This window comes from Miscanthus floridulus, chromosome 5, assembly GCF_019320115.1.
Source record: "Miscanthus floridulus cultivar M001 chromosome 5, ASM1932011v1, whole genome shotgun sequence".
In the NCBI taxonomy this organism is placed as follows: domain Eukaryota; kingdom Viridiplantae; phylum Streptophyta; class Magnoliopsida; order Poales; family Poaceae; genus Miscanthus; species Miscanthus floridulus.
Window position 1 is genome coordinate 117,720,256 of NC_089584.1, and position 22,912 is coordinate 117,743,167.

The following is a 22,912-nucleotide window of genomic DNA, read 5'->3' on the forward strand; positions in this document are numbered from 1 at the left end:
TGAAATACGTGCTTTGGCGTGCTCAAAAAAAATATCCTCCTATTTCTCTAGGTTCTAGCATGGGTAAATAATGATCGTCGTTTTTCATTTGTTTCCAAATAAATACTCTTTTGCATTCTATGCTGATATGCTCCAGTAGTCATGTGTTATCATGATGTTTAAGAAGGCTTAACTAGCCTGTATACAGTGCAATTTGACTGTCCTAAAGGCCATCCTTTCACGACTAGAGGGGAATATGTTTTATTCTGTCTGCTTCCGGATCTAAGCATAGCTGTAACTAACTTTGACCGCGGTCTCTCGCACAACTAACTGTTCAGAGATGGCAAAAACGACACAGGCGCAACCCCCTCTTTGGTTTCTGATCTACTACACGGCACAGAGCACCAAAGCCCCTATAACCCCAACCACAGAGCCGATGATCGCTTCGTCGATGACCAGACGCGACGCACCCGCCGTCGGCGGTGGAGCATGCGCGTTCTCGGGCGCCGAGGCCCACACCGGTGAAGGCGCCAGCGGGAACGCCGATTCAGGTGCCGGCGCCGGCGGGAACGCAGAGTCAGGTGCCGGCGCTACTGCCGGTGCCGGCGGCGTCGTCGGCTGGCGAACCGCCATCACGATTATGTACAGCTTCTGGCCCTTTTGGCACCGGTCCTCGTCGCTGCTGATGAAGAAGAACGGGCCGGACCGGTCGAGCCTGAACACCGAACTGCCGCTGCTGCCGACGTCGGCTTGGAGCCGCCGGACCGGGTTGCGCGTGTTGCACGTGTCGAAGTCCTGCTCCGTCACCTGCAGCACCGAGTCGACGCCCTTCTCGTGCGTGAACACTGCGAGCCAGGAGGAAGACGCACGTACGTCACGCATGATTCGAGCTCAACCAATTCATCGGGATGTGCGGCATTCGTGAGGCAAAATGAGGAGAGGAGAGATGGCGCAGTTACCGATGGCGTCGTTCACTTGGAACCGGTTGCGCCCGGCCCAGTGGTTGTAGCTCTCGGTGGGGTCGAGGACCCAGCCGTCGCGGCCACCGGCGTAGAAGGCGTGAGCCTCCGACGAGCAAACCACGGCCGCGAAGCCGACGACGATCACGAGCCAGGCCGGCGCCGATGACCACACCTGAGAAGCCCCCATATCGCCGTCCGTGGACCGGCAAGTCCTGGCGATGCAATTGGGAATGGATCGGAGTTGAAAATATAATCAAGCTACCTCCAGAGGAGGAGGTACGCCGATCGAGAGATGGTATGTACGGCTGCAAAGGGAACTCGTGGTTTATATAGGCGCACGGCGCGCGGCGAGTGATACGGTTGCTGACCTCGGCAGGCACACAGGTGGAGGCCCCGGAGAGATGCATGCCGATGACTCTTGCACGAACCAGCGAGAGTGCACCGCTTTGCGGCCTCGGGGTCGATCGAGATATCCATCTTCTTCCTTGGGTCTTCGATGATCGATGTCATGCACACGCCTGCGGCGTCCGGCACCTGCAGACCCGACCGTGTCACCCAAGGAAGACAGTCTCGTTTGTATACCATCTCTATATATCTCCACTTCTATATCTCTATTGGGTCCATTTTCTTACCTGTGGAATTATTGCACGTCCTAGGGTGTATATCTCGAAGCAAACCAATAAATGTTAAAGCTTGTTGTAAAAAAAAAATGTTAATGCTTTGCTTGTTGTTGAAATGTGTCGTTTCTTTGCTGAGAAAACGCCACACGTGACTGCAGGATCATATTTCAAGCGAGTCAACATGCAAAACATCTGACTAGAGAAACTAATAACACTGAAGTGGTGAGCAGCAGCCCAAAATTTCTCGTTCATCTTTCAAGCTAAAGTCAAAATTTACTGTATATATCTGTTAGGGGAAAAAATAAGGCCCCGTTTAGTTCCAAGCCAAAAACCAAAAATTTTCAAGATTCCCCGTCACATCAAATCTTGCGGCGCATGCATGGAGTACTAAATGTAGACGAAAAAAAAACTAATTACACAGTTAGCCGAGAAATCGTGAGACGAATCTTTTAAGCCTAAATAGTCCATAATTGGACAATTTTTGTCAAATAAAAACGAAAGTGCTACAGTAACCAAAAGCTAAAAATTTTCGAAACTAAACGGGCCTAAGTTGACCAACTTGAGGACGCTAAAATAGTAGGATGCCTTTGGCTTCTCCTACATCTCCGAACGCAGCCGCCAGGATATTGCTACTATATACGTCATTAATTTATATCTCTATCTAATCTAGTGATATATACTGCTATTAAAGCCAGACAGATTTCTTCATCCATCAGGACGCCCGACCGTTTCTCATTTCCGTTGCCGCCTTTTCTTTTGTTTTTTCAACACCCATCGACCCGTTTCTCCTTCTCGTCACCTGTTCTTTTTTTTATAACTAGGTTCATGCCCGTACGTTGATATGGGACAGCTAAACTTTTATACTAAAAATCCACGGACCGCACGATAAAATAACAATACTATAAAATTAAATATTGACATTAAAGTAATATTTAATCCAAAAGACAAAGTTATAAAATTAACACAGTCACGAAGAGCGTGGCGTCATAGGCTCACAAACTCTGCTGTATAGACCTTTCCGTGATGCGGCTAAAATAATATTTTATATCAGCAGAAAGAAATCTTTGATATCTATTTCTTTCGTTCGCCAATAAATCCACGAATAGGTTCATGCTCGTGCGTCGCTACAGGATTAGAATTTTTGTTGCAACGGGATTAGAATTTTTTTTTCAATATGTGCTTTGGAGGGCTCAAAGCATAATACATTATAGAAATACCAAAATAACTTTTTTTTGACAGGTATAAGTACAAAACTGAGAAGCAAATGGTCGAGCTTGTTTGGCTAATCTATGAGCATCTTATTTAAATATTCATCAATAAATCGTGGAAAGACAAGACTAATTAGTCAAAATGCACAAGTGGAAAGTATGTCAGGTTTCAAAAAAAAGTGCCATCAGAACCCGCACAAGGAACACACATAAATGAAAATGCACAAACACATGAGTGATATACATCCATATGACCGTTGATCGCAGTGTCCAACTTCAAGGCAATAAGCGCTTGCAACGTGCAATACATCGACATCATATACGACTCCTTTGCCTGGTGATACCTGAATCCTCCTTGCACCAAGATGAAGTAAAATCATATATCTGCTACTGACAGACAAGTATTTGTCTGAGATCAAAATGAGGCCACTTGTCTCAGATCAAGATGAGTCACGAGGCAGACGAACAACTCCCAACTATAGTGTCGTTTCATTACTATAACCTTTACTTCTAATGGAATGTACTCTGACAGATCCGCAACCAACCACACCCACTTCTTACCTTGTAAAACAAATATAGTCATAAGTAAAAATATTAATTGTCTCTCACTTCAGCCCCATTTGAGCAAATCTTTTTCTTCACACAACGGAGGAGCAAGCTGTCCAACATCATAGATCATTACCATCTTACCATCATTCAGAAACATCACTGAGAATGATATGATCCGGCTTGATAGCTAATCTGCACAAACCAGAAATTATATTACCAACAGTATTGAAGACAATGTAGTGTAACTGATATGATTCGGTGATCAACTGATCATCATAAAAAATGACCGTGGTGGTGTGGTTTCAAGCTGTGACAAAATAATATATGGGAGAATTATCTATTTGGCACTGAAACAAATCAGTGCTTTGTATTTGGCACTCAAAAATTTGAACTTTCCTATTTGGCATCAAGTTAAAATTTTCTTTCTTAAATGGCACTGCCGTCCATTTTCATTAGTCATCTGTTAGTTGACTGGTTTGACCGTGTCAGTTTTTTCTCCCTATATCCAATGTACCCTCTGTTAGATTCAGAAAACTGAAATTTGGCCGAGCCCCCAGAATCCTAATCCCGCGACCTTCTTCCCCTTCTTCTCCGGCTCTGTTGTGCCACTATGCGAGGCTGCCCTGGCTCCACGGCCGGAGCGCGAGCAGGCCACCCCACGGGAGGCCTTCCCCGGCCTCTGCTCGACGAGCCGCGGCCTGGGGGGGTGGCCTGATCCGCCGCAGCCGGCTAGCGAGGCTCCTCGACGAGCCGCGGCCTGGGGTTGTGGCGGCGGAGATGGTTGTGGCCGTGCGAGCAGCTATTAACGCGGTGGCGGAGCTTGAGCGCGGCAATGGCGAGTGCATGGCGCGGCGAGCAAAGGTATAACCGCGAGCGAGATGGAGAGCAGCAAGGTATAATTGCGCCACACACGCCGCGCTGCCTCGGCGTCTGCTGCACCGTCAACGCGTCTGTCGCCTCAGCGCCATAGCCACCCGCTGCTCGCCTTGTTCCGTAGCTCTACAAAGCTACTACCCCACGCCGCGCTGCACGGGCGTCAGCTGTGCCACGCACGTCGCCCGTCCTCCGTGTGTCTGTCGTGGCCATGCCGTGGTGTTGAGCCCGCTCCTCCAGCTGCTTATACAAGGGGCACCCCTCTCGCCTCTTGACTCTCCTCCACCACGCCGAGCAGCTCAGCTCCGCAGCCACCCACCCGTCGCTCATCTTCTTCCTCCTCTGTCCTTGCATAGAGAGGAGAGCGCCCGTCGATCTCCCTCCCTGCGCTGCAATCGGCCGAGGTAACTAGCCTACGTGAATCCCCTACCTCTCCTCTCCCTCCCCATGCCCTTAGATTCGAGAATGGTGGCTGAAATCACATGCTAGCCGAGCTCCAGCAGCCATCCATGGCGGACGTGTGCCTGAGGAGCACGACGACGCCCTTGCTCTATCCCTTTCTGTGTTCCGTACCCCTCTCCCTCTGTTGTGTTCCTACGGGCCCAAGACCAAAAGGCCGAAGCTCGTTTAGAGCCAGCAAGCACGGAACACCTCTCCAACAACCACGCGCACGAACCCAACAGCAGGCCAATCACGTGCATGCAAATATGAATATTCCATTTTGCATCAAACAAACAACCAATCTTCTAAAATCCATATCTCCCACGTTTATATTGGCCTAAATAGTAATGGTTTATTTCCAATTCGTAAAAATTGTAATGTCACCAATTCAAATAACCTTTTATGATTTCTTTATTTGACAACATGTTTATTTATTCTTTCTCTATTTGGCACCATAGGTTTCTGCTACAAACAAGGGTATTCATGTTATTTTGCCAGTCACTTGACACCGTTACTGTCCTAAATGGACGGTAGTGCCATTTACGAAAGCAAATTTCAGTTGTGTCAAATAGATAAGAAAGTTCAAATTTTTTAGTGCCAAATACGAAACACTGATTTGTTTCAGTTGTGTCAAATAGATAATTCTCCCATAATATATCGGTCTCACCTTGGAGGTTTTTCTGTAGTCTCCTTTTATTTGAACTATACCTAGGTGTCATGTTCTAGAATCATGACAGCACAAAAGTGGCCATATATATTTTAAAAATAGCAGAGACACATTTTGATTGGAGCAGGCTCATTAAGTAAGCTAAATTGCACAAAGCATCCAACTGGAACAACTATTCTGGATGCTTCAAGGAATAATATAGCCGTAAGTAGTTATTTTTTTTAAAACTCCCTCTAAAACAATGCCCTTTCCTCCCTCTGATCCGGCTCTCCCTCTCTCCATTTCAAAAATTAGGAACGGTAAAAATGGAAGCAGTTAGATAAAGTGGCTAATTTAAGATAAGTAATGAGGTGATAGTACCTTCTCTAAAAACCTTGACTCATGGTTAATTTGACCAGCATCTTCTTCTCAATTCAAAAGACAAAGCCACTGATGACAGTTCCAAACTTTTTATATAGTTTCTGCTAAAATGACAGTGCAGAACTGCAGATTGTTTTTCCCAACCAACAAGCTAAAGCCATCGATTGAGAACTACTAACAAAACAAAGGTATAATGAAGCAAGCTGGAGGATATGAGATCGGCACGGATAGACAGGCGTACCACATCAACTATAACAATATCAATTTCTTTGGCAAAATTTTCCCTCCTCTTCTCGAACTGGCTATGGTCTGAACAAAAAGAGTAAAAGTCAAATTAGCACTATACACGCAATTAATTAAAGCAGAGTAATACAGAGAATTTGCCAAGAAACCTTCTCACTGAACTCCCATTCCCTGCAGGCGGTGCATTATGGGATAAGAGACAATTAATATGAGCAAGGTAGAGCAAGCTGACCTTGGAGGTGCACAGGTGCTAGGATGGGTCTGTCTCTGGACCAGGTAAGGCAGCGAGGAGGCGTCTGGTATGGTGGTTTTGCAGCAGAGGTGCAGGAACCCGGTGTATATCATGGCATTGGGTTCATCTCTGGAGCAGGCAAGGCAGCGAGGAGCTGATGACGGCGGTGGCACTTGGATCTTAATGTTCTTGAAGTAGCTTGCCTCGCCAAACCCTTCCTAGGTAAGAGCGTGTTTCTTGAGTCATTCATCTACTCAAATAATCATAGTTCATGCTAAACTAACGATTCACTGTAGTTCTGCAGTGACAGCATAGATCAAAGAAAAACTGGAATGGATGCCATGTGATTTAGCTAATTGCAAGAATGCGGCAAAGATGCAACAGAAATAATCACAACGCTTCCAAAAAAAGGTTGCCTATTATTATACATAGTATATTGCCCATGCTAACGCTACGGACCATAATTAGGATGAAAGATGCTACATTCACGTCACCAAAGAAATAATAGCCAAAGCTAGAGCACAAAAATCATTGCCACGCATACTTGTGAAGATCATCTTAACTATTAACTCTCCTACAAAAATTTATAGCAACTCTCTTAAAAAAATTACTACAGAAACAATATTCTAGATAGTAGAAATTGAGAGTAATAGAACTTTTATGTGGATAGAAATTGAGAAGCAAGACCAACCAAAGAAGATGGCAAGAATTGTTGTATCCCTTAAATAGGCCGCAACCTGCAAGGACCTAACATGAACTTAAAATATGTCGAACTAATCATTGAGCACCCCCATGTCTAATGTAAAATCAGGCCAACTTCATCTCAGCACTTTTTGCTCATAACCATGCATAAAAACATTTGAACTCAAGCTAACAGAGTATAAAAAAGGGAAAGACAGGCGCTACAATGTATGCAGGACAATTTTTTCAATGCCAGCTTACTTCTTGCCAAGAAGTTGCCCCATCCTAGCTTCCCAACAGCCACACTTGTGCAGTGTCACGCCACGACACTTTGAACTCCCCCTCGCGAACCCTGTGCTTTGGCGCCAGAGTATGTGCACAAACTCCTCGGTGCAATTCCTCATCTGGAAAGCACATCCATCGGTCCACCGCGGAACTATCAATCATGGAGAAATTGTAGACGCCACATGATATTTTCATGCAACTAGTAACCGCTTCAAATCTAGGAGAAATGGAGAACATCTGTCCTTTTATTCCATGTGTTTGGTGACTGCGGGACGAATCGCATCTAGGAGAAATTAGCATTTATGAATCAATTGAAGTTAGGGAAATCAAAGGAGAACAAATCAAGTACAGCCCATAGATCGATCCTCATTGCAATGCCACCGGACAACCATGCCTCCATGGCTCCACCTATAGTTTCAGAGAGAATCAGAAATTTATGGATCAATAAGATTAATGGAAAATATTAACGAACATCACAAAGATCAAAAAGAGAATCGAATCAAATTGAGTGGATCAGGGTATGAATGGATCTTGGATTTAGCCATCAGCGACATTGCGTATCTACATGATGGAGCATAAAAACTAAAAACTGTGATGGAACAACGCCACATATTCACTACACCAGGCAGCACAACTGACAAAGGCAAGACGAACGTGTTCATAACATAGACGAATATACTGCCTAGTATCCGAAGATCTCATCAATAATCGCTTTCAGTCTCCTTCCATGGAACACATACAAAAGAAACGAAAAAACCAAACTATTGGATTACGAATCAGAAGGGGCTCAAAGAAGGGAGAGGGAAGAACCTGCAGGTGCCGGAGCACAAAGATCCAGTGAGGGCACCGCCGCGCGGCACGGGGTGGGCCGGCGGAAGCGGCTCCGTGTGACCTGGCGAGGGCCGCCGCCGTGCGGCCTGGGATAGGGCTACGAGCTGGCCCCCGCGCGTCCTCGAGCGCCGCCGCATCGGTCGCCGCAGGGCAGGCGCGGGCGGCGGAGGCGCGACGAGCTGCGAGTGAGGGGCGATGATGATGGGGGCGCGACAGATGCAGACGACGGTGGTCGGCCGCGCGTGGAGCGAGGGCGCGAGCGAGGATGAGGGTGTCTGCGCGATGGCGATGATGGCCGCGCAAGATAGGTGTCGCGAAACTACCGGGCGGACGAATCACGGGAGCGAGGTTTCCTTTTGAGCTCTTTCCTTCTGTGTTTTTATCGCGGGTGCGGGCGTAGGAGCGTCGACTCGCGGATCGAAGGGGAAAGGCAGACCGACGGAGCGATGTATGGGAGCGAGGAGACGATAGCACGGGGGAGGACAGGGAGGTGAGGCGAAGTTTTCGTAGCATCAAAACCGTGTCTTCTCTTTAGTTGTGAGGGATTAGCTAGAGATTTCAGTGATAGTCCAAGGGTGTTTCATTAAAAAGATGAACTTCTCATGCAGGAGACCTTTGGCTGATAGTCCAATTAATTAAACTGTAAATTAAAATTTTGAACAATTTATTCACCCTGTTCGCTTATGCTGAAATTGGGCTTATGCTGATGTTTATGCTGAAATATTATGAGAGAAAAACACTGTTTCATAGCAGAAAAGTAGTGTTCCAATCTAAATAAATATGCCACGCATGCACCCATCAATGTTCAACGAGGACTGCCATTTGATATGGAGAATAAAGAGGGTCTCTTGTCATAATCATCAATAGACTGGCCATTCTTAACATATCGGCATCTAACTATGTCGATTTGAATTAGAGATTAGAATTACATATTTTTATAGGTACTCAAAGGAAGTCACATAATTAACTTGATATTTTATGAGTAAATATTTCTATATTTTACACGTGGGGGATCTATCAATGTTGTTAACATACAACTTATTTTTCCTATAGTCATATTATTGTCAAGGTTGCAGGACACTATACCAGCATTAGTTTCTATTATGGATGTTGTGGTCATCATAAAACAAATTATAGTTTTAAATTTTTATAGAAATGGTAAGACATAAATGGATGTGTAACATTCCTATCCGATTTTTCCATATACATTTGATAGTTTATTTCTCCTGTCACAACGTACTGACATATTTTTACTAGTAAATTAAAAGAACAGTAACACTAACATGTCTTATGCAAACCATTATTTATCTCTTCAGTTTGAAACACAAGTGTGGCGAGTCGTATAACTGTGACCAGAAACCGCAAATATAAAAGCCTGAAAGGATATTGGATAGGAGTATATGGCTGTCAGATTTGTCTCCCAGTTTGTAAAAATTGGCAGAATAAGCATAATTGGTTTTTGCAATCGGAGGGCGACCAAATTCAGATGCTTATGCATTGTGCTACAACCTACAACACTGGAGGTCACAGCATATCTTAAAGATGCCATGTAAATCTGGGAAGCTACTAGCTACCGTAGAACGATGGCTGACTGAACTGCTGACAAGACCAAAAGAAAAGCTCAAGAGATGAAGATGCCCAGTATCCTGCAACTTTGACATCACTACAGAACCAAGAGCCAAAATATAAAATTGTTTCAGCTCAGTTAAATTAAACTCATACAACTAACGAGGAAAAAAAAACTCCCTCATCAATAGAAAATACAGAGATTGTTCCATGCATTAGTAGGCTACTTAATACTACTCAGTAGAGACCATAGCATGCCAAACTTAACAGTAGTACTGAACAAAAGTTTCATCACGTTGGTCTGTCGGAAACCAGAGGAGTCCCTGAAATGAACAAAACTTATCAACCGTGGACACTAACAAGCTTGGACTGTATCCGGATTTGGTAGGCGTACATATATATTTCAGTGTTATAACGAAATGAAATGGCCGCTGCAGGTTTATTTGGACCATTGGAGAATGGATACAATAGTACACAAGTGTCTGAAAGAGTGAAAATAACATTAAGTACAGAAAGGAAAACAAATTCAACAGATCATAAGGTTATTTCTAGCTAGCATAAATGCAGGGTCTTAACTTACAAAAAAGATGATCCCGAGTGTGATTATTCAAGAAATCTCATCTTGATTAACAGAGAGTCGACACTGCATATCAGAGAAAGATCTAACTGAACTATCTCAGTATTTTCTCAAATCCATTGCACAAGCACAACAGCAAGTTGAAAGTAGCGTACACATTTCACATAAAGTCAGTTCATCCGAATCTAAAGAACAAATATGTTGTGTGCGTCTTCTGTGTTCACCAGTTCATGACACAAGAACTTGAGCTGCATTTGCATTCCCCTCCAATCCTCCAACAACAAGAAGTTTAATTTTTCATACCCAACCATAGCCTTCTCATGTCAAATGCTTGTCAACCCAATCAAACATCTCATCAGCTTGTAAGCTCGTCATCTCATGGTACCCATAAGCAAGATTCAGCTCTTCCTGGATGTGATCAGCCAACGCAGACACCTCTTCCCAGAAGCCCCTCTTGACCAATGCATCCTTCCATGGCGTTTCCCGGCCATCCTCCTTCATGTATCCTTTCTCATCAACGAAAGCTTCTTCCCTGAACGCTGTCCAGATCCTTTCTGATAGCCCGCGGTCCAGCCCAGGTATCCTCTCGGAAAGCAGCGTAGGCGTCAAAGGGAGCTCAAGGCTCAGGAGCTCCTTCACCTCAACGCCATTCTTCATCAGCATCTTCGAATTCTTATCCACCAACGCTGCCCTTCGCTTATCTTTCGGCATGTGGATGAACATCGCGGTCGGGTAAACCGCCGGCAGCGCGCCAGCTGAGCCGCCGAACGCGCCCTCGGCGATCATAATCACGACGGCGGCGAGGCTCATCTTGCCCGCCAGCCTGGACACGAAGTACCCGCCGGAGGAAGCGCCGAGGGCGACTACCGGCAGGCCTTCAAGTCCGTTCTTGGCTGCCCAGGACCGAATCACCCGCTTGGTGGCGCTGACCTCCTTCCCCAGCGACCAGCACTCCCTGGCGCTCGCAATGGCCAGCACCGCGAACCGCCTCCGCAGCGCGCGGTCCGTGATGGCGACGTCCTCCGGCAGGCCGACACACCCCGGGCAGCGCGGGGACGGCGGCCAGAAGTTCTCCGGCCGGCAGCGGCAGCCGTGGGCGACGAAGAGGACCGCCCTGGCCGGCGCCGCGGCGGGTAGCTCCCAGATGGTGCGCGCGCTCTCGATGGTCTCCACCGTCGGGGAGGAGAGGGACGAAACCTCGCCGCGGGACTCGTACGAGTGGGCGGCGGTCAGGGAGTAGAGGAACAAGGCGGCGGCGAAGGCGGCGAGTAATAGCAGCAGCGGCGACGCGAAGGGGCTGGTCAGACTCAGAGTTAACCGTCCCGGAGCGTGGGACGGTGGCGATGGCTTGATCGGCCGATGTGAGGCAGCACTCGTCCCGCACATCTGCTTCGCCGGCTGCTTTGTTCTCTGCAGCGGGGAGGGGGATTCGGGTACCATCCCATGAGATCTCCAGACCTCGACGAGGGGCAGAGGACAGACCACCAGAGTCCAGAGGGGAACAGGCGAACTTTTTTTTTTTTTTGAGAAATAGGAACAGCCGAACAATGACCGATCTGGCCGGAGTGATGAGCTGAAAGGCCGGAGTATGGGCCGATCTGGCCTTGGCAAACCAGGCCCGGCAAGCAAGTCATATTCGCATGGGCTTGGACAAATTACGGCCCAATAGACCACCTCAAATGTTACTTACAATATGCAAAACAGTTATGAGCTTACATGTCGTGGAAACAGCGCTCGGTTCCGATTTGCATCTATCCCATCCCAAGAAACCTTTTGAGACAGCAGAAACTTTTATCAATCAGCGATACCGACCGTGCAATTCTTCAAAATATTTCCATTGCCTCATTGCATCTGGACACGAGTAGGACATGGATGACCTGATTTTCGCTGCTGATGAGACATAAATCAGATGCAAACACAATGCCTGCTCCGTCAGCAGCCCACGGATTAGCGGCTAATCAGCACACTGTCTCACCCACTAACCAGCTGCTGTCCACATCCTGCCTCCGAAGTGCCTGCCCTGTCTGGACGGACCCTCACTTTGTATGGCCAGCAATGTCGCGTCATCTCTGAAAGCGATGGGCACGGAGTCTCGACACGCGTGCACACCACCAATGGCGTGTGTTTACTTTAAACGGAGCTCGTACCAGAAGAACAGATTGGGCATAAAACCGGTACTGGACAAGGTTTCCTTTCTCTCATTCTCTGTGTGCGGTTTTACTCCATGTCTATATTGCCAGCTGATCTGACGAGTCACTTTTTGTTAGTTTCTTCGCGAGCCAGAAACCACCTGCCGTTTTGTCGCTGCATGCATCTCCAGCTTCGCCCGCTTCGTTTCTTCTGCCAAGCCCTGCGACAGAGTTCACATCACAGCGCAAATATGGAACTAGCAGTCTCCACTGCTATCTGTTATAAGAAATAATCTCTTTTTCAATTTTTAGAGGTGTGCAAGCTCTATCAAATGGTCTGTACTCTGTAGTTTGTAGCCATAGAGATGGCGTCAAAAAACATCCACCTCTCTTAATCAGAAGGCTATCTCCTGAAATCTTTTTTTAACCCATTTTGTTACTGCTAGAGGAGTTGATGATATGATAAATAACGAAGTCAAGCATATCGCAAGCCACATCATGTTGATTTGTGCGGTAACCAAGATGACATATAAACATAGTTCGACAAGAACTTTTTTTCATTGCAATGCATTAGATTGGAGTATTAGATTGCTATCTGGATTTATATACCATCTAGCAAGTGGCGCAGAAATTACACCCAGCATGCTGATTTAATTTATCTACCATGCCACGTTACCGTGGCACATTGGCACTGGTTGTGCCTGGTTCAAAGTTCAAACCCCAATGCAGAAAAAAAAACACGACTATCCGGCTGCCATTCCTGACTTTAGATTGCTACTAAATCCGTTCCAAATTAAGGTTTATTTGACTTTTTTTATTTCAAATTTGACCACTCGTCTTATTTAAAAATTTATGTAAAATATTATTTTTTTTGTTGCGGCTTGCTTTATTAACCAAAGTTCTTCAAGAGTGACTTATATTTGACTATGTTGCATAAGTTTTTTAAATAAGATAAGTGGTCAAATTTGAAGTAAAAAAAAGAGTCAAACAAACTGTAATTTAGAACGAGGGTGTAATCTACTATAGCCGTCCGTCAGTACTTGCCGGAGCTGCTGAGGAATCCGGTCATGTGGAGCACGGCGTTGCGGACGGCGCGGAGGTCGCGGCCCTTGAGCGTGCGCCCGTGGCCCATGCACACCGACGAGGCCATCACTCTCCGCTGATCCTCCGCGCGCCGCCTCGCCGCCAGCACGTGCGGCAGCACGATCCCCACTTCTTCAGAGCTGTCGTCGTCATCGCCGTAGTAGCTGCGCGTCCACCAGTCCTCCCGGCTCGTCGGGCGCGCCGCCCCCGTGGCCGGCGGCGGCATCGAGGGGATGCGCACGGGCGGGGACTGCAGCGGTGTGTGGACGACCGCGGCGCGTGGTTGCTGCTGACCAGTGAGGTGCTGGTGGCTGTGGCCGTGGGAGTCGGCCGGGCGGTGGCGGTGGCAGTCGTGGTGGTGGGCAAGGGCAACGTCCGGCCACAGCACGTCGGCTTCCTGGAACTCTTCCATCGCTAGACGATGCACAGCCTGCGGCATTGGTTCGCGTCCGTTGCTGGATTTATATACTCTGTAAGCGCTTAGGGGCTAGCGGAGGAAGGTGGGAAGGTGCGGTGCTAGCCGCGCATGGCGTCATATGCGGATGCGGTGGGGAGTGGACTGTAAGCATCGGGCGGCGGGCGGCGCTGGCTCGCTCGATCACGTACGGTGCAGGCAGCACACGCTCGGAGTGGATGGATGCATGGATCGAACCATCTGGCCTGTTCTGGTGTGTTGCGCACCCTGACGTCGCCGCGGTTGTCCATATATATGCACTAGCAGTACCGTCTCTTTTGTCAGAGCTCGATCGGTGTAGAAATGAGTAGAACAAAGGTTCGAGGACTATCACGCTGTTCATGTGCCAGTTGTGAGTGGACTTTCTGCCTTGCACGTCCGCTACCTCCCTCCCCCCCCTCCCACCGCCGGTGGCCACTAGCCCTCCCGCCGGCTTCCACTCCGGTGTCGGCGTCCACCATTGTTCGTCTAAATAGCCGTTTAGCCCGTTTATACACTGTTTAAACACTACATGGTGGTACATCGTTTCCGTTTTATCAGATGTTTTGACTGTTTAAACGGCCGTTTTTCCCGTTTAAACACCCGTTTTACCTGAATAATGGGCTAAACAGTAGGCGACCGACTGTTTACCGTTTAGCGTTTAGGATAACACTGGCGTCCACCCACCCACCCCACCGCCTTCCATGGAGCGTGGCTCTCCCTCCCGTCGTACGTGGGCGGATGAGGTCGACGAAGCCGAGTCGCTTTCTCGTTCCCCGTCGGCTGGCCTCAACCCTGACGCGGAGCCCTTCTCGCCGGCCGCCTCGGGGTTTGGCAGGGGTGAGAGATTGTCCTTCACCGACTCGGAGGCTTCCTTTGGCTCGGAGACGCCGAGCCCTGCCACCGCGGGAAGGGGCAAGGAGCCTGCGCCAACCGGGGGCCATCGCAGGAGACCGCGCCGCCGCCGCCCTTTTGCGCCGGCAGGGGGGCCTTATGGCCGACGCGCGGCGCACCTACCGTAGTGCTGGTGCGGCCTCCCCACCTCCCGCCGGGAGGCTCCGTTCTTTCGTCGTCCACCCGGCCAGGTTCTCCACGGAGCCAGACTCTGACGGATTCTGCCAAGTCCACGGCCATCGTCGATGGCGTCTCAGGGCTTCCCCTACTCTGGCTAGGCCGGTGCCGGCGGACCTCGTCGGCCTGTGTTTCAATTGCCTGGGGGATGACCATGTCAAGGCTGACTGCACGTACGTTCCGGTCGCGTTGCCGCACCTGTCGTCGTGAGGGCCATCGTGCGCGCAACTGCCTGCAGGGCCCGCCCACCTTGGCGGGTGCCAAGAGGGCACGTTCGCCCGCTGGTGCTGGCGGCCACTGCGGTGCGTTCCGGAGGCGGGTTTCCCAGAGCGGTGGCGTGCGGCCACGGCGGCCATGATTTCGGCCCGCTCCCAGTCAACTGGCCGGTCGCCATCGGTGCCCCAATGTTATGCGCCTCCCAGCCCGGACGCTGTCGAGCAGCCGGCACCGGAGGTGGTCGAGCGCCCGGTGCATTGCGAGGGGACTAACGCCGGTGGCCAGGCCGTGATGGAGGGCGCCCACTAAAACGTCGTGGAGCCACCCGCGCAGACACTCCCGGTCGATGCGGTGCAGGCTGGTGCTGGGCCGTCCTCTCGTCCGCGCCTGCAACTCCGGCGTGATCGTCAGCGGCGCCTAACTGAGCGGCGCCTGACTGAGATCGACCGCCCATCTGTCGAGGTGGTTGTCGTGCCCCGCTCCGATGAGATCCAGGCAGCGGAGAATGCGCTCTCTCTGGCTTTGGTGGCCTTGATTGGCGGTACCAGGCCTCCTGTCACGCCGGCCATGGTACGAGACCACCTACGTGCTCGGTTCCACATCGATGATGCGACAATGTCGGTGATGCGCCACGCCCCTGAGGACTTCATTGTCCGCTTCGGTCGCAGAGAGGACCTTGAGCGGGTACTCAACGCCCCGCCGGAGGGGTCGGTGCCTTTCTCTCTCACTTGGCGGAGCTGGACGTGGCTTTCTAGGGCTACAGCTGCTTCGTTCACGTTTATGTTGCTCATCAGAATCAAGGGCGTCCCTGCCCACGCCCTCAGCGAGGCCGTCGCGCAGCAGCTCCTTGGGTCATCATGCGCCCAGGTCCAGCTCGCTTCATCCGACGCCGACGAAGTTGAGGACGACGACGCCAGAGAGCTCTTTGTCGCCGCATGGTGCCTGCATCCACTATTGGTCCCTGAGCAGAAGCTCCTCGTCATCCCGGAGCCGCTGGAGCCGCATGACCCAAGCATCCTGTTCCTCAGGGAGCACGAGATCATCCATTCGCATTTGCCGATCCTGCATTATCTTGCACGGATGCGAGTCGGTGAGTAACAGGACTGGGATGTGTCGTCGAGCTCGTCGGATGATGACTTCCCCGGCGCGCATGACTCCGACGACAGTGGCGATAGCAATTTCAATGGTTACCCCCCGGGTATCGACGGGCCTTCTAGGTCACGGTTGTTTGGCCCGGCCACTTTCCGGCCGGCTGGCGTGGACGGTGGACCATCGCTTGGCAGGGGCTCTGGCCCGGCGTTCCGGCCGCGGTAGCGACGGCTGTCGTGTGCGTCGCCGCCCGACGTCGGCGAGGCCACAAGGCATGCATGCAAGGTCGACCCAGTGGAGATGGAAATCCGGTGGTCCCCCAATCCGTACCAGATGGTACGTGAGGGCCGCTGCTCGCTTGGTGGTAGGGCCTGGTCCTGGCGTGGCATCCGTCGATACAGCCGTGTCTCCCTAGGGTGCGAGATCCCAGACGTTGCATCGCCTGGGCGACAAGATTGAGATCGCGCGGCGCCCATACCAAAGCCATCGCCTATGTCTGACGCTGGGAAATAGGCGGTTGATAGACTTGACCTCTAGGTGTAGATTAGTGGAGAAATTCTTAACTTAGATAAGCAGACTTAATAATATACCTCGTCGAGTGCAGTCATGGCTGTGGCGCCGCCAACAAGGTGTAGGGAAAGCCGTGCAGGCGCCCGCTAGGTCGTCGACAGTAGCAGCAGCATAGGCGCAGACCAGTGGCGACGGTGAAGGCGGTGTGGCGCGCCCTTCTAGATCGGACTAGGGCTAGGAACCTCGGTGGGGCGCTGGCGGCTACGGTAAACCTCGTACCTTGTGCTCCGGCCCCTACCTTCGTCTTTATAGTGCTGCACGACGGGGGCCCATTAGCCAAGAGAACGGCTGGGCGCCCCCGATCAGGGCGCGGATCAAGGGACCAATTGACCGTTGAGCCAACTGGTGGAGATCAATCTAACATTCTTCCCCTTGATCTCACCTTATGACTTAAATTTAACTTACTTTATCTTTTTCCTATTCCATCGCAGATCAGTGCATAGAGCGTGTCTTATCGTCACTGTCAGTTGCCATTAGATAAAATAGTTACAATGCACTTCTCTGTTTTGAAACAGATTCTCAACTAGGCCCTTAGTATCCAGAAATCATAGGCTTTTCCGTAAACCCATGTCGACTGGGTGTTCTCTGAATGCACTGGGTGGTTAGCCTTTGATAAGCGGATCCACAAGTACTTGCTTGGTACTTATATGCTCAATGCTTTCAAAATGATTCTGGATTTTCTCCTTTACAATATATAACTTAATGTCAATGTGTTTGGCAGCACACTTGACCTGTTGTCTTAGGAGTTAACTACTTTAAATTGTTATTGCTGTTGACTACCATTGTTAAATCCGGGTACATATTCCCTTAACCACGTTTGCATGTTCCTAAGGCCTCATGACAAGCTATACTATGGTATGCATCATTGATGACACCACAACTATTTTATTGGAGCTTTTCCACAATAATACTCCAACTGCGAGTGTTAGCAACTACTGTGGATTTCACTACACATCTCGCCAAAACTTAACATTTGTACCCAGAACTATTTGAGAGTACTTGTTCTTTCTTACTCAACATGAGGCCTATGATACTTTACAAAATTGCAAGACATTCTTAACTCTATTCTAGTGATCTATATCTGGACTGGACTTCTGCCAAAATATCCCGGATACGTAAGCTACGGCAGGGTAAGTTGTTACTTGTACATTCATTAAGCTTCCAATAGCTGAAGCATATGGAACCATGTTCATTTGATCGATCTCATATCGGTTCCTGGAACACTGAAAGTTCCCAAATCTATTACCCTTGACTATAGGAGCAGGTGTAGGTTTACTCGCATGCATACTTTATTTCTTTAGAATCTTTTCTAAGTATGCCTTTGTGAAAGTCCTAATACCCCTTTTCATCTATCTTGGTGAATTTTAATTCCTAAAATCAATGAGGCTTCACCAAGATCATTCACATTAAAACTTGAGGACAGACTTCTTCTTCTCCAATGGCAGATTAACATTACTACTAGTGAGCAGGATGTCACCTATACACAGGATGTGGAAAAAGAATTTTTCATTCTTGAACTTCGCATAAACGCTATTGTCCTTCTCATTTTCTTTAAACCCAAACTTTCTTATCGTTTCATCAACTTCAAATACTACTGTCTAGAGACTTATTTTAACCCATAAATGGATTTCTAAAGGCGACATCCCATATATTCTTTTTCTTCCATGACAAAACCTTTAGGTTGTGCCATGTAAATATTTTCATACAAATCCCCATTGAGGAATGCCATCTTTACATCCATCTAATGTAACTATAAATCGTAATGTGGCAATAACACCATTATGATTCTAAAAGAATCCTTGCATGAGACTGGAGAGAAAACTCTCATCGTAATCTATTCATTCTCTTTGCATAAAGCCTTTTGCTACAAGTCATGCTTGATATCTTTTCACATTCCCTTTGAAGTCACATTTTGTCTTGTAGACCCTTTCACAGCCTACTGTTTTGGCTCTATTAGAAATTTCTTCTAAGTCCCAAACATCGTTGGTATTCATCAAATTCATTTCAACTTTCATAGCTTCTTGCTATTCAAACGAGTAAACGTTTCTCATGGCTTCTTCAAATGAGGTGGGATCACCCTCCATTTGAATTTCTTCACTAACATAGACTTCATAGTCATCAAAAACTGATTTACTAATTCTTTGAGACCTTCTGGGGCCTCAGCTACTGGCACTTTCATATGGGGCTGTTGTTGCTCTTCATTGTCAAGAGACAATTGATTCTACATGCTCTTGTATCACAAGATCCTTGTTTATATTATTCATCTTCTTCGAAGAGCCTACAACATGTGTTGTATAAGTCATACAATATCAATAGGTATCGAGAAAGTCGTCGTTTTGAATCACTAAAGTGGTCACGCAATCTCGCTTCTCTTTAAGTCATAGGTCTCTACATACCGTGCTCCCCTAGATTGTCCTATCTTTTATAAAGATAGTGTATCTTCCAATTTCTTATTTGGGTTCAATCTGTTAAAACCTTATATGACGCTTTAAGCACCGCTTTAATATATTTGATGGTGACTACGCTATCTTCCTCTCGGAACTTTAAAAAATCCAAGAATTTAGTTATTTCTCTGCTTAGGGGTATCATTGTTATGACCGACGATCACATTCATCAAAATCTTTATCTCACTTAGTTTCTTATAAAATCTGTATCTCACTCTTAGTGAAGAGTACACATTCATCAACATCTTTATCTCACTCTTAATGAAGAGTAGTTTCTTAATTGATCTTAATTCTTACTCTTAATTCATCTCACAATTCTCTCCCTCGAAATATGTCATGAACTATTCATAAAACTGTGAACAAGGAGACACTTATGACTTACTTCATTCACATAATTATGCCATGTAAATAAAGTTATTTCTTAATCCGTATAGGAGTACACTTTTCTCATTCCACTTCAAGAACTCGATGAGGTCTTTTATTAACTGTACTTTTGCAAGTCACGCTGGCATCTTTTTCTTGTCCTTTGATTAGTATTGACCATGATGGTGCATTTCTATTGTGCCATGGTCAATACTAGGATAGCATAAGAGCTACCCAAACTTCTCTCGCTATACGGGATACAAAAAATATGAGTCATCACAAAACTTCTCCCGCCATGCAAGATTGACTAGCATAAATACTATGCCAAACACTATGCCAAACTTCTTCCTCATGCAGGATAAATCTATATATGAATTACAGCAACAAAAAATTTAGTCATGATGACTAAAACATTCATTTATACTTCATTTTCTAATTAAATCTTTCCGTTGGTTCTAATTTAATTAGAAAATTAGTAAACTAACAAAAAAAACTGTCCTGAACTAGCTTCACTCAAGTCTTTTCATTCACATACCCCTAGCATTGCAGCCCGTTGGCATGCAGCCGAGTGATCTCGTCGGTTAAAAAATAAAAACTTATAAGATGCTTCTGTATCAATTCTACATCACTGTTGGGCAGAAAATAGAATTAATACATAAAACTCATAAATTAACTTGAAAGACATATAACTACTCTTCAAAATTAAATTCTTCCGTTGGTTCGAATTTAATTAGAAGCTAATCAACATCATTGCAGCGAAACACGATAATAAAATACATTCTATTAGTTTAGGAGCATTTTTTGGTCTTTATCTACTCTCTGAAAAATTGACCATGTTGGTGTAAAATTTATCAGAGATTTAAATTTCAACCTTAAACTCATTATAATATTGTTATCATCAATGTTGGTCAAAAAATAATAATACCATAATTTAACATAAATAAATCGGATTACTCTTTGAATTTAAATTTTCCCGTTGGTTCTAATTTAATTAGAGGATAAATATAATCATAATTTACTAAAAGTAACTGCTCTTCAAATTAAATTATCCCGTTGATTCGAATTTAATTAGAAGATAATCGGCATTAAACTTTACAGTGGAAAATAAAAAAATAAGTTATCTACTTTTTAGAAGCATTTTACTGTGTACTTATCTACTCTCTAAATAATTTATCCCGTTGGTTCAAAATTGAATAGAGATGAAAAAACTAATCAAAATTCATCAAAATTCGGTTCTGAAAATAATAAACAAATTCACACTCATTACTGTGGATTCGGCCTGGCCCGGGGAAACAGTACTCGGCCCATTTCTCTACGCATCCACGCGCGCGGCTCAGTGGCATCCCAGCGGTGGCCCAGCAGCCTGCTTCGCCCACGCGTGCCCGCTCTCCATGCCCAGGCCGCAACCTGGGCTTAGGCCAGGATTTTGCCACCCCGTCTAGGCCGCTTTCGACCTGAATCTCTCTGAGTCATCCATGTTCATCAGACGGTCAGCCTTCATTTTTGCGAGATCAAAACCCGGTCACCTCGGCAGTGCGCCCTAACCCTAACTCATTTCTACCTTTCTTCTTCTCTTTCACCGCCACAACCAGAAATGAAAGGAGCAGCAGTGTAGCGGCGCCACCGCTGGTCCCCTTACCGGCATGTGTGCTCGCCCTAGGCTGATTACGCCGTGGTCGAGTGGTCTGGGCGACGGTGCCTTAGTCCCCCATACGCGCTAACGCTAGCTCTATTCCTCTCTTCGTCGCACACCATAGCTACCGCACCCGAGATATGAAGGGAGGACACGACGTAGGAGGTGGCGGCGCCGCCATGGCGCCCTTCGCCGGTGCACACATGTGGCCGGAGCCACGCGCGGCGCCGTCGAGCGGCTCCACGGTGGTGCCCTTTGCGCCCTGCGCACGTGTACGCGACGCCACAAAGCCCTGGCGAGGCGGCAGCTCTCTTCTAGCGCGCGGTCTTACCGCATGATGGCAGTACCGCCAGCGGTGTGGAGAACCCGGGTAGGTCTCTCCCCTCGCCATCCTCTCTTCTAGTGTTAGGGTTAGGGTTTGGGTTCTGATCCGATTTGAATCACTTGATTCTTGATTTCTATTATGTTTTCTACTCCAATCTGCTAGATCTATATACTAGGACCATGGCTCTGATACCATTGATTTGTAGGACCTCTAGGTACAAATCAGTAGGGAAATTCTTGACTTATATAGGTAGACTTGGTAATGTACCTCGTCGAGTGCAGTCGCGGCCGTGGCGCCACCAACAAGGTGGCCGTGACGTGTCAGTGTAGGGGAAGCCATGCAGGCACCCGCTAGGTCATCGACGGTAGCAGTAGCATAGGCGCGGACTAGTGGCAACGGTGAAGGCGGTGTGGACTTCTCATCGCTTACAGCGCGCCCTTCTAGATCGAACTAGGGCTAGGAACCTCGGTGGGGCGCTGGCGGCTACGGTGATCCTCGTACCTTATGCCTCGGCCCCCACCTTCCTCTTTATAGCGCTACGCGATGAGGGCCCATTAGCCAGGAGAATGGCTGGGCGCCCTCGATCAGAGCATGGATTAAGGGCCCAATTGACCGTTGGGCCAACTGGTGGAGATCAATCTAACAGCGGTGTTAGGCACGCCACCGTGACGCGGCGTGTACGCCTACGATGTTGACTTTGTTGCTTAGTGAAAGTGCAATCAAACCTTAATTGTGGGTTTTGGTGATAATGACCACGTAATTAGAGAACTAATAAGATTTATCGAGATAAAAAGCAGGGAATTTATATTCGAGGATGCTACACAAAACGGAGGAGCCCCCAATTACAAATATAGATGGCTTCAAACTCAAAGGAGGTTTAAAGTCTTTTATATATTGAATTTGAGTATAGAAAAAGCCGTACTATAAAGGGGGGCACAATGCTTAAACTAACATGTGCTACCAAGTGCTCAAACAACCACATGCATCCTCAGATTCACAGCCAAGACAGTCTATACTTCACTATTACCCTTGCTCTCTTGCGTGGTGCGGCACTGCCGCACTTGAAGAGAGGCACTGCCACACTTGTGTCGTGGCACAAGGAAGTTAACGCACATGCTAACTTCTCTGGATGGCTCAAGACAAATTAAAAAGTCTTGCCCGGCCCCAAGGTCGCGGGCTCTGGCTCGGCCGGCCCCTTGGTCGTGGGCTCCAGCTCGCCCGACCCCAAGGTCACGGGATCCAGCTCGCCCGACCCCTTGGTTACGGGCTCCATCTCGCCCGACCTTGAGGCCACGGGCTCCGTCTCACCCGATCCCTTGGGTGCAGTGACCGTTGGGGGCTGGGGGTATATAGACCTCTCCCTTTCCTCCCCAACGGCTATCCACTCTCTTCTTCCTCACTTCAGCATGCCCAAAACAGAGCAAGAGCTCTCTCTCTCACTCCATTGTTGACCTCAAGCCCCCAAGCAAATCCATTGATTTC

At 47.9% G+C, this 22,912-nt stretch overlaps 2 protein-coding genes and 1 pseudogene across 2 annotated transcripts; all 3 read right to left on the minus strand.

Moving 5' to 3' along the window:
• Positions 1–216: 216 nt before the first annotated feature.
• On the minus strand, positions 217–1,128 carry LOC136453233 (early nodulin-like protein 1). The gene is made up of 2 exons (XM_066453823.1): positions 939–1,128; positions 217–824 (listed from the first exon to the last, which is right to left on the minus strand). The coding sequence occupies exons 1-2, from the start codon at positions 1,126–1,128 to the stop codon at positions 367–369; spliced, it is 648 nt and encodes a 215-aa protein (XP_066309920.1). The 3' UTR covers positions 217–366.
• An 8,834-nt stretch (positions 1,129–9,962) lies between these two features.
• Positions 9,963–11,708, minus strand: LOC136453234 (uncharacterized; annotated as a pseudogene).
• An 849-nt stretch (positions 11,709–12,557) lies between these two features.
• LOC136453235 (protein S40-1-like) lies at positions 12,558–13,930 on the minus strand. The gene has a single exon (XM_066453824.1). The coding sequence runs from the start codon at positions 13,723–13,725 to the stop codon at positions 13,237–13,239; it is 489 nt and encodes a 162-aa protein (XP_066309921.1). The 5' UTR covers positions 13,726–13,930; the 3' UTR covers positions 12,558–13,236.
• Positions 13,931–22,912: the final 8,982 nt, after the last annotated feature.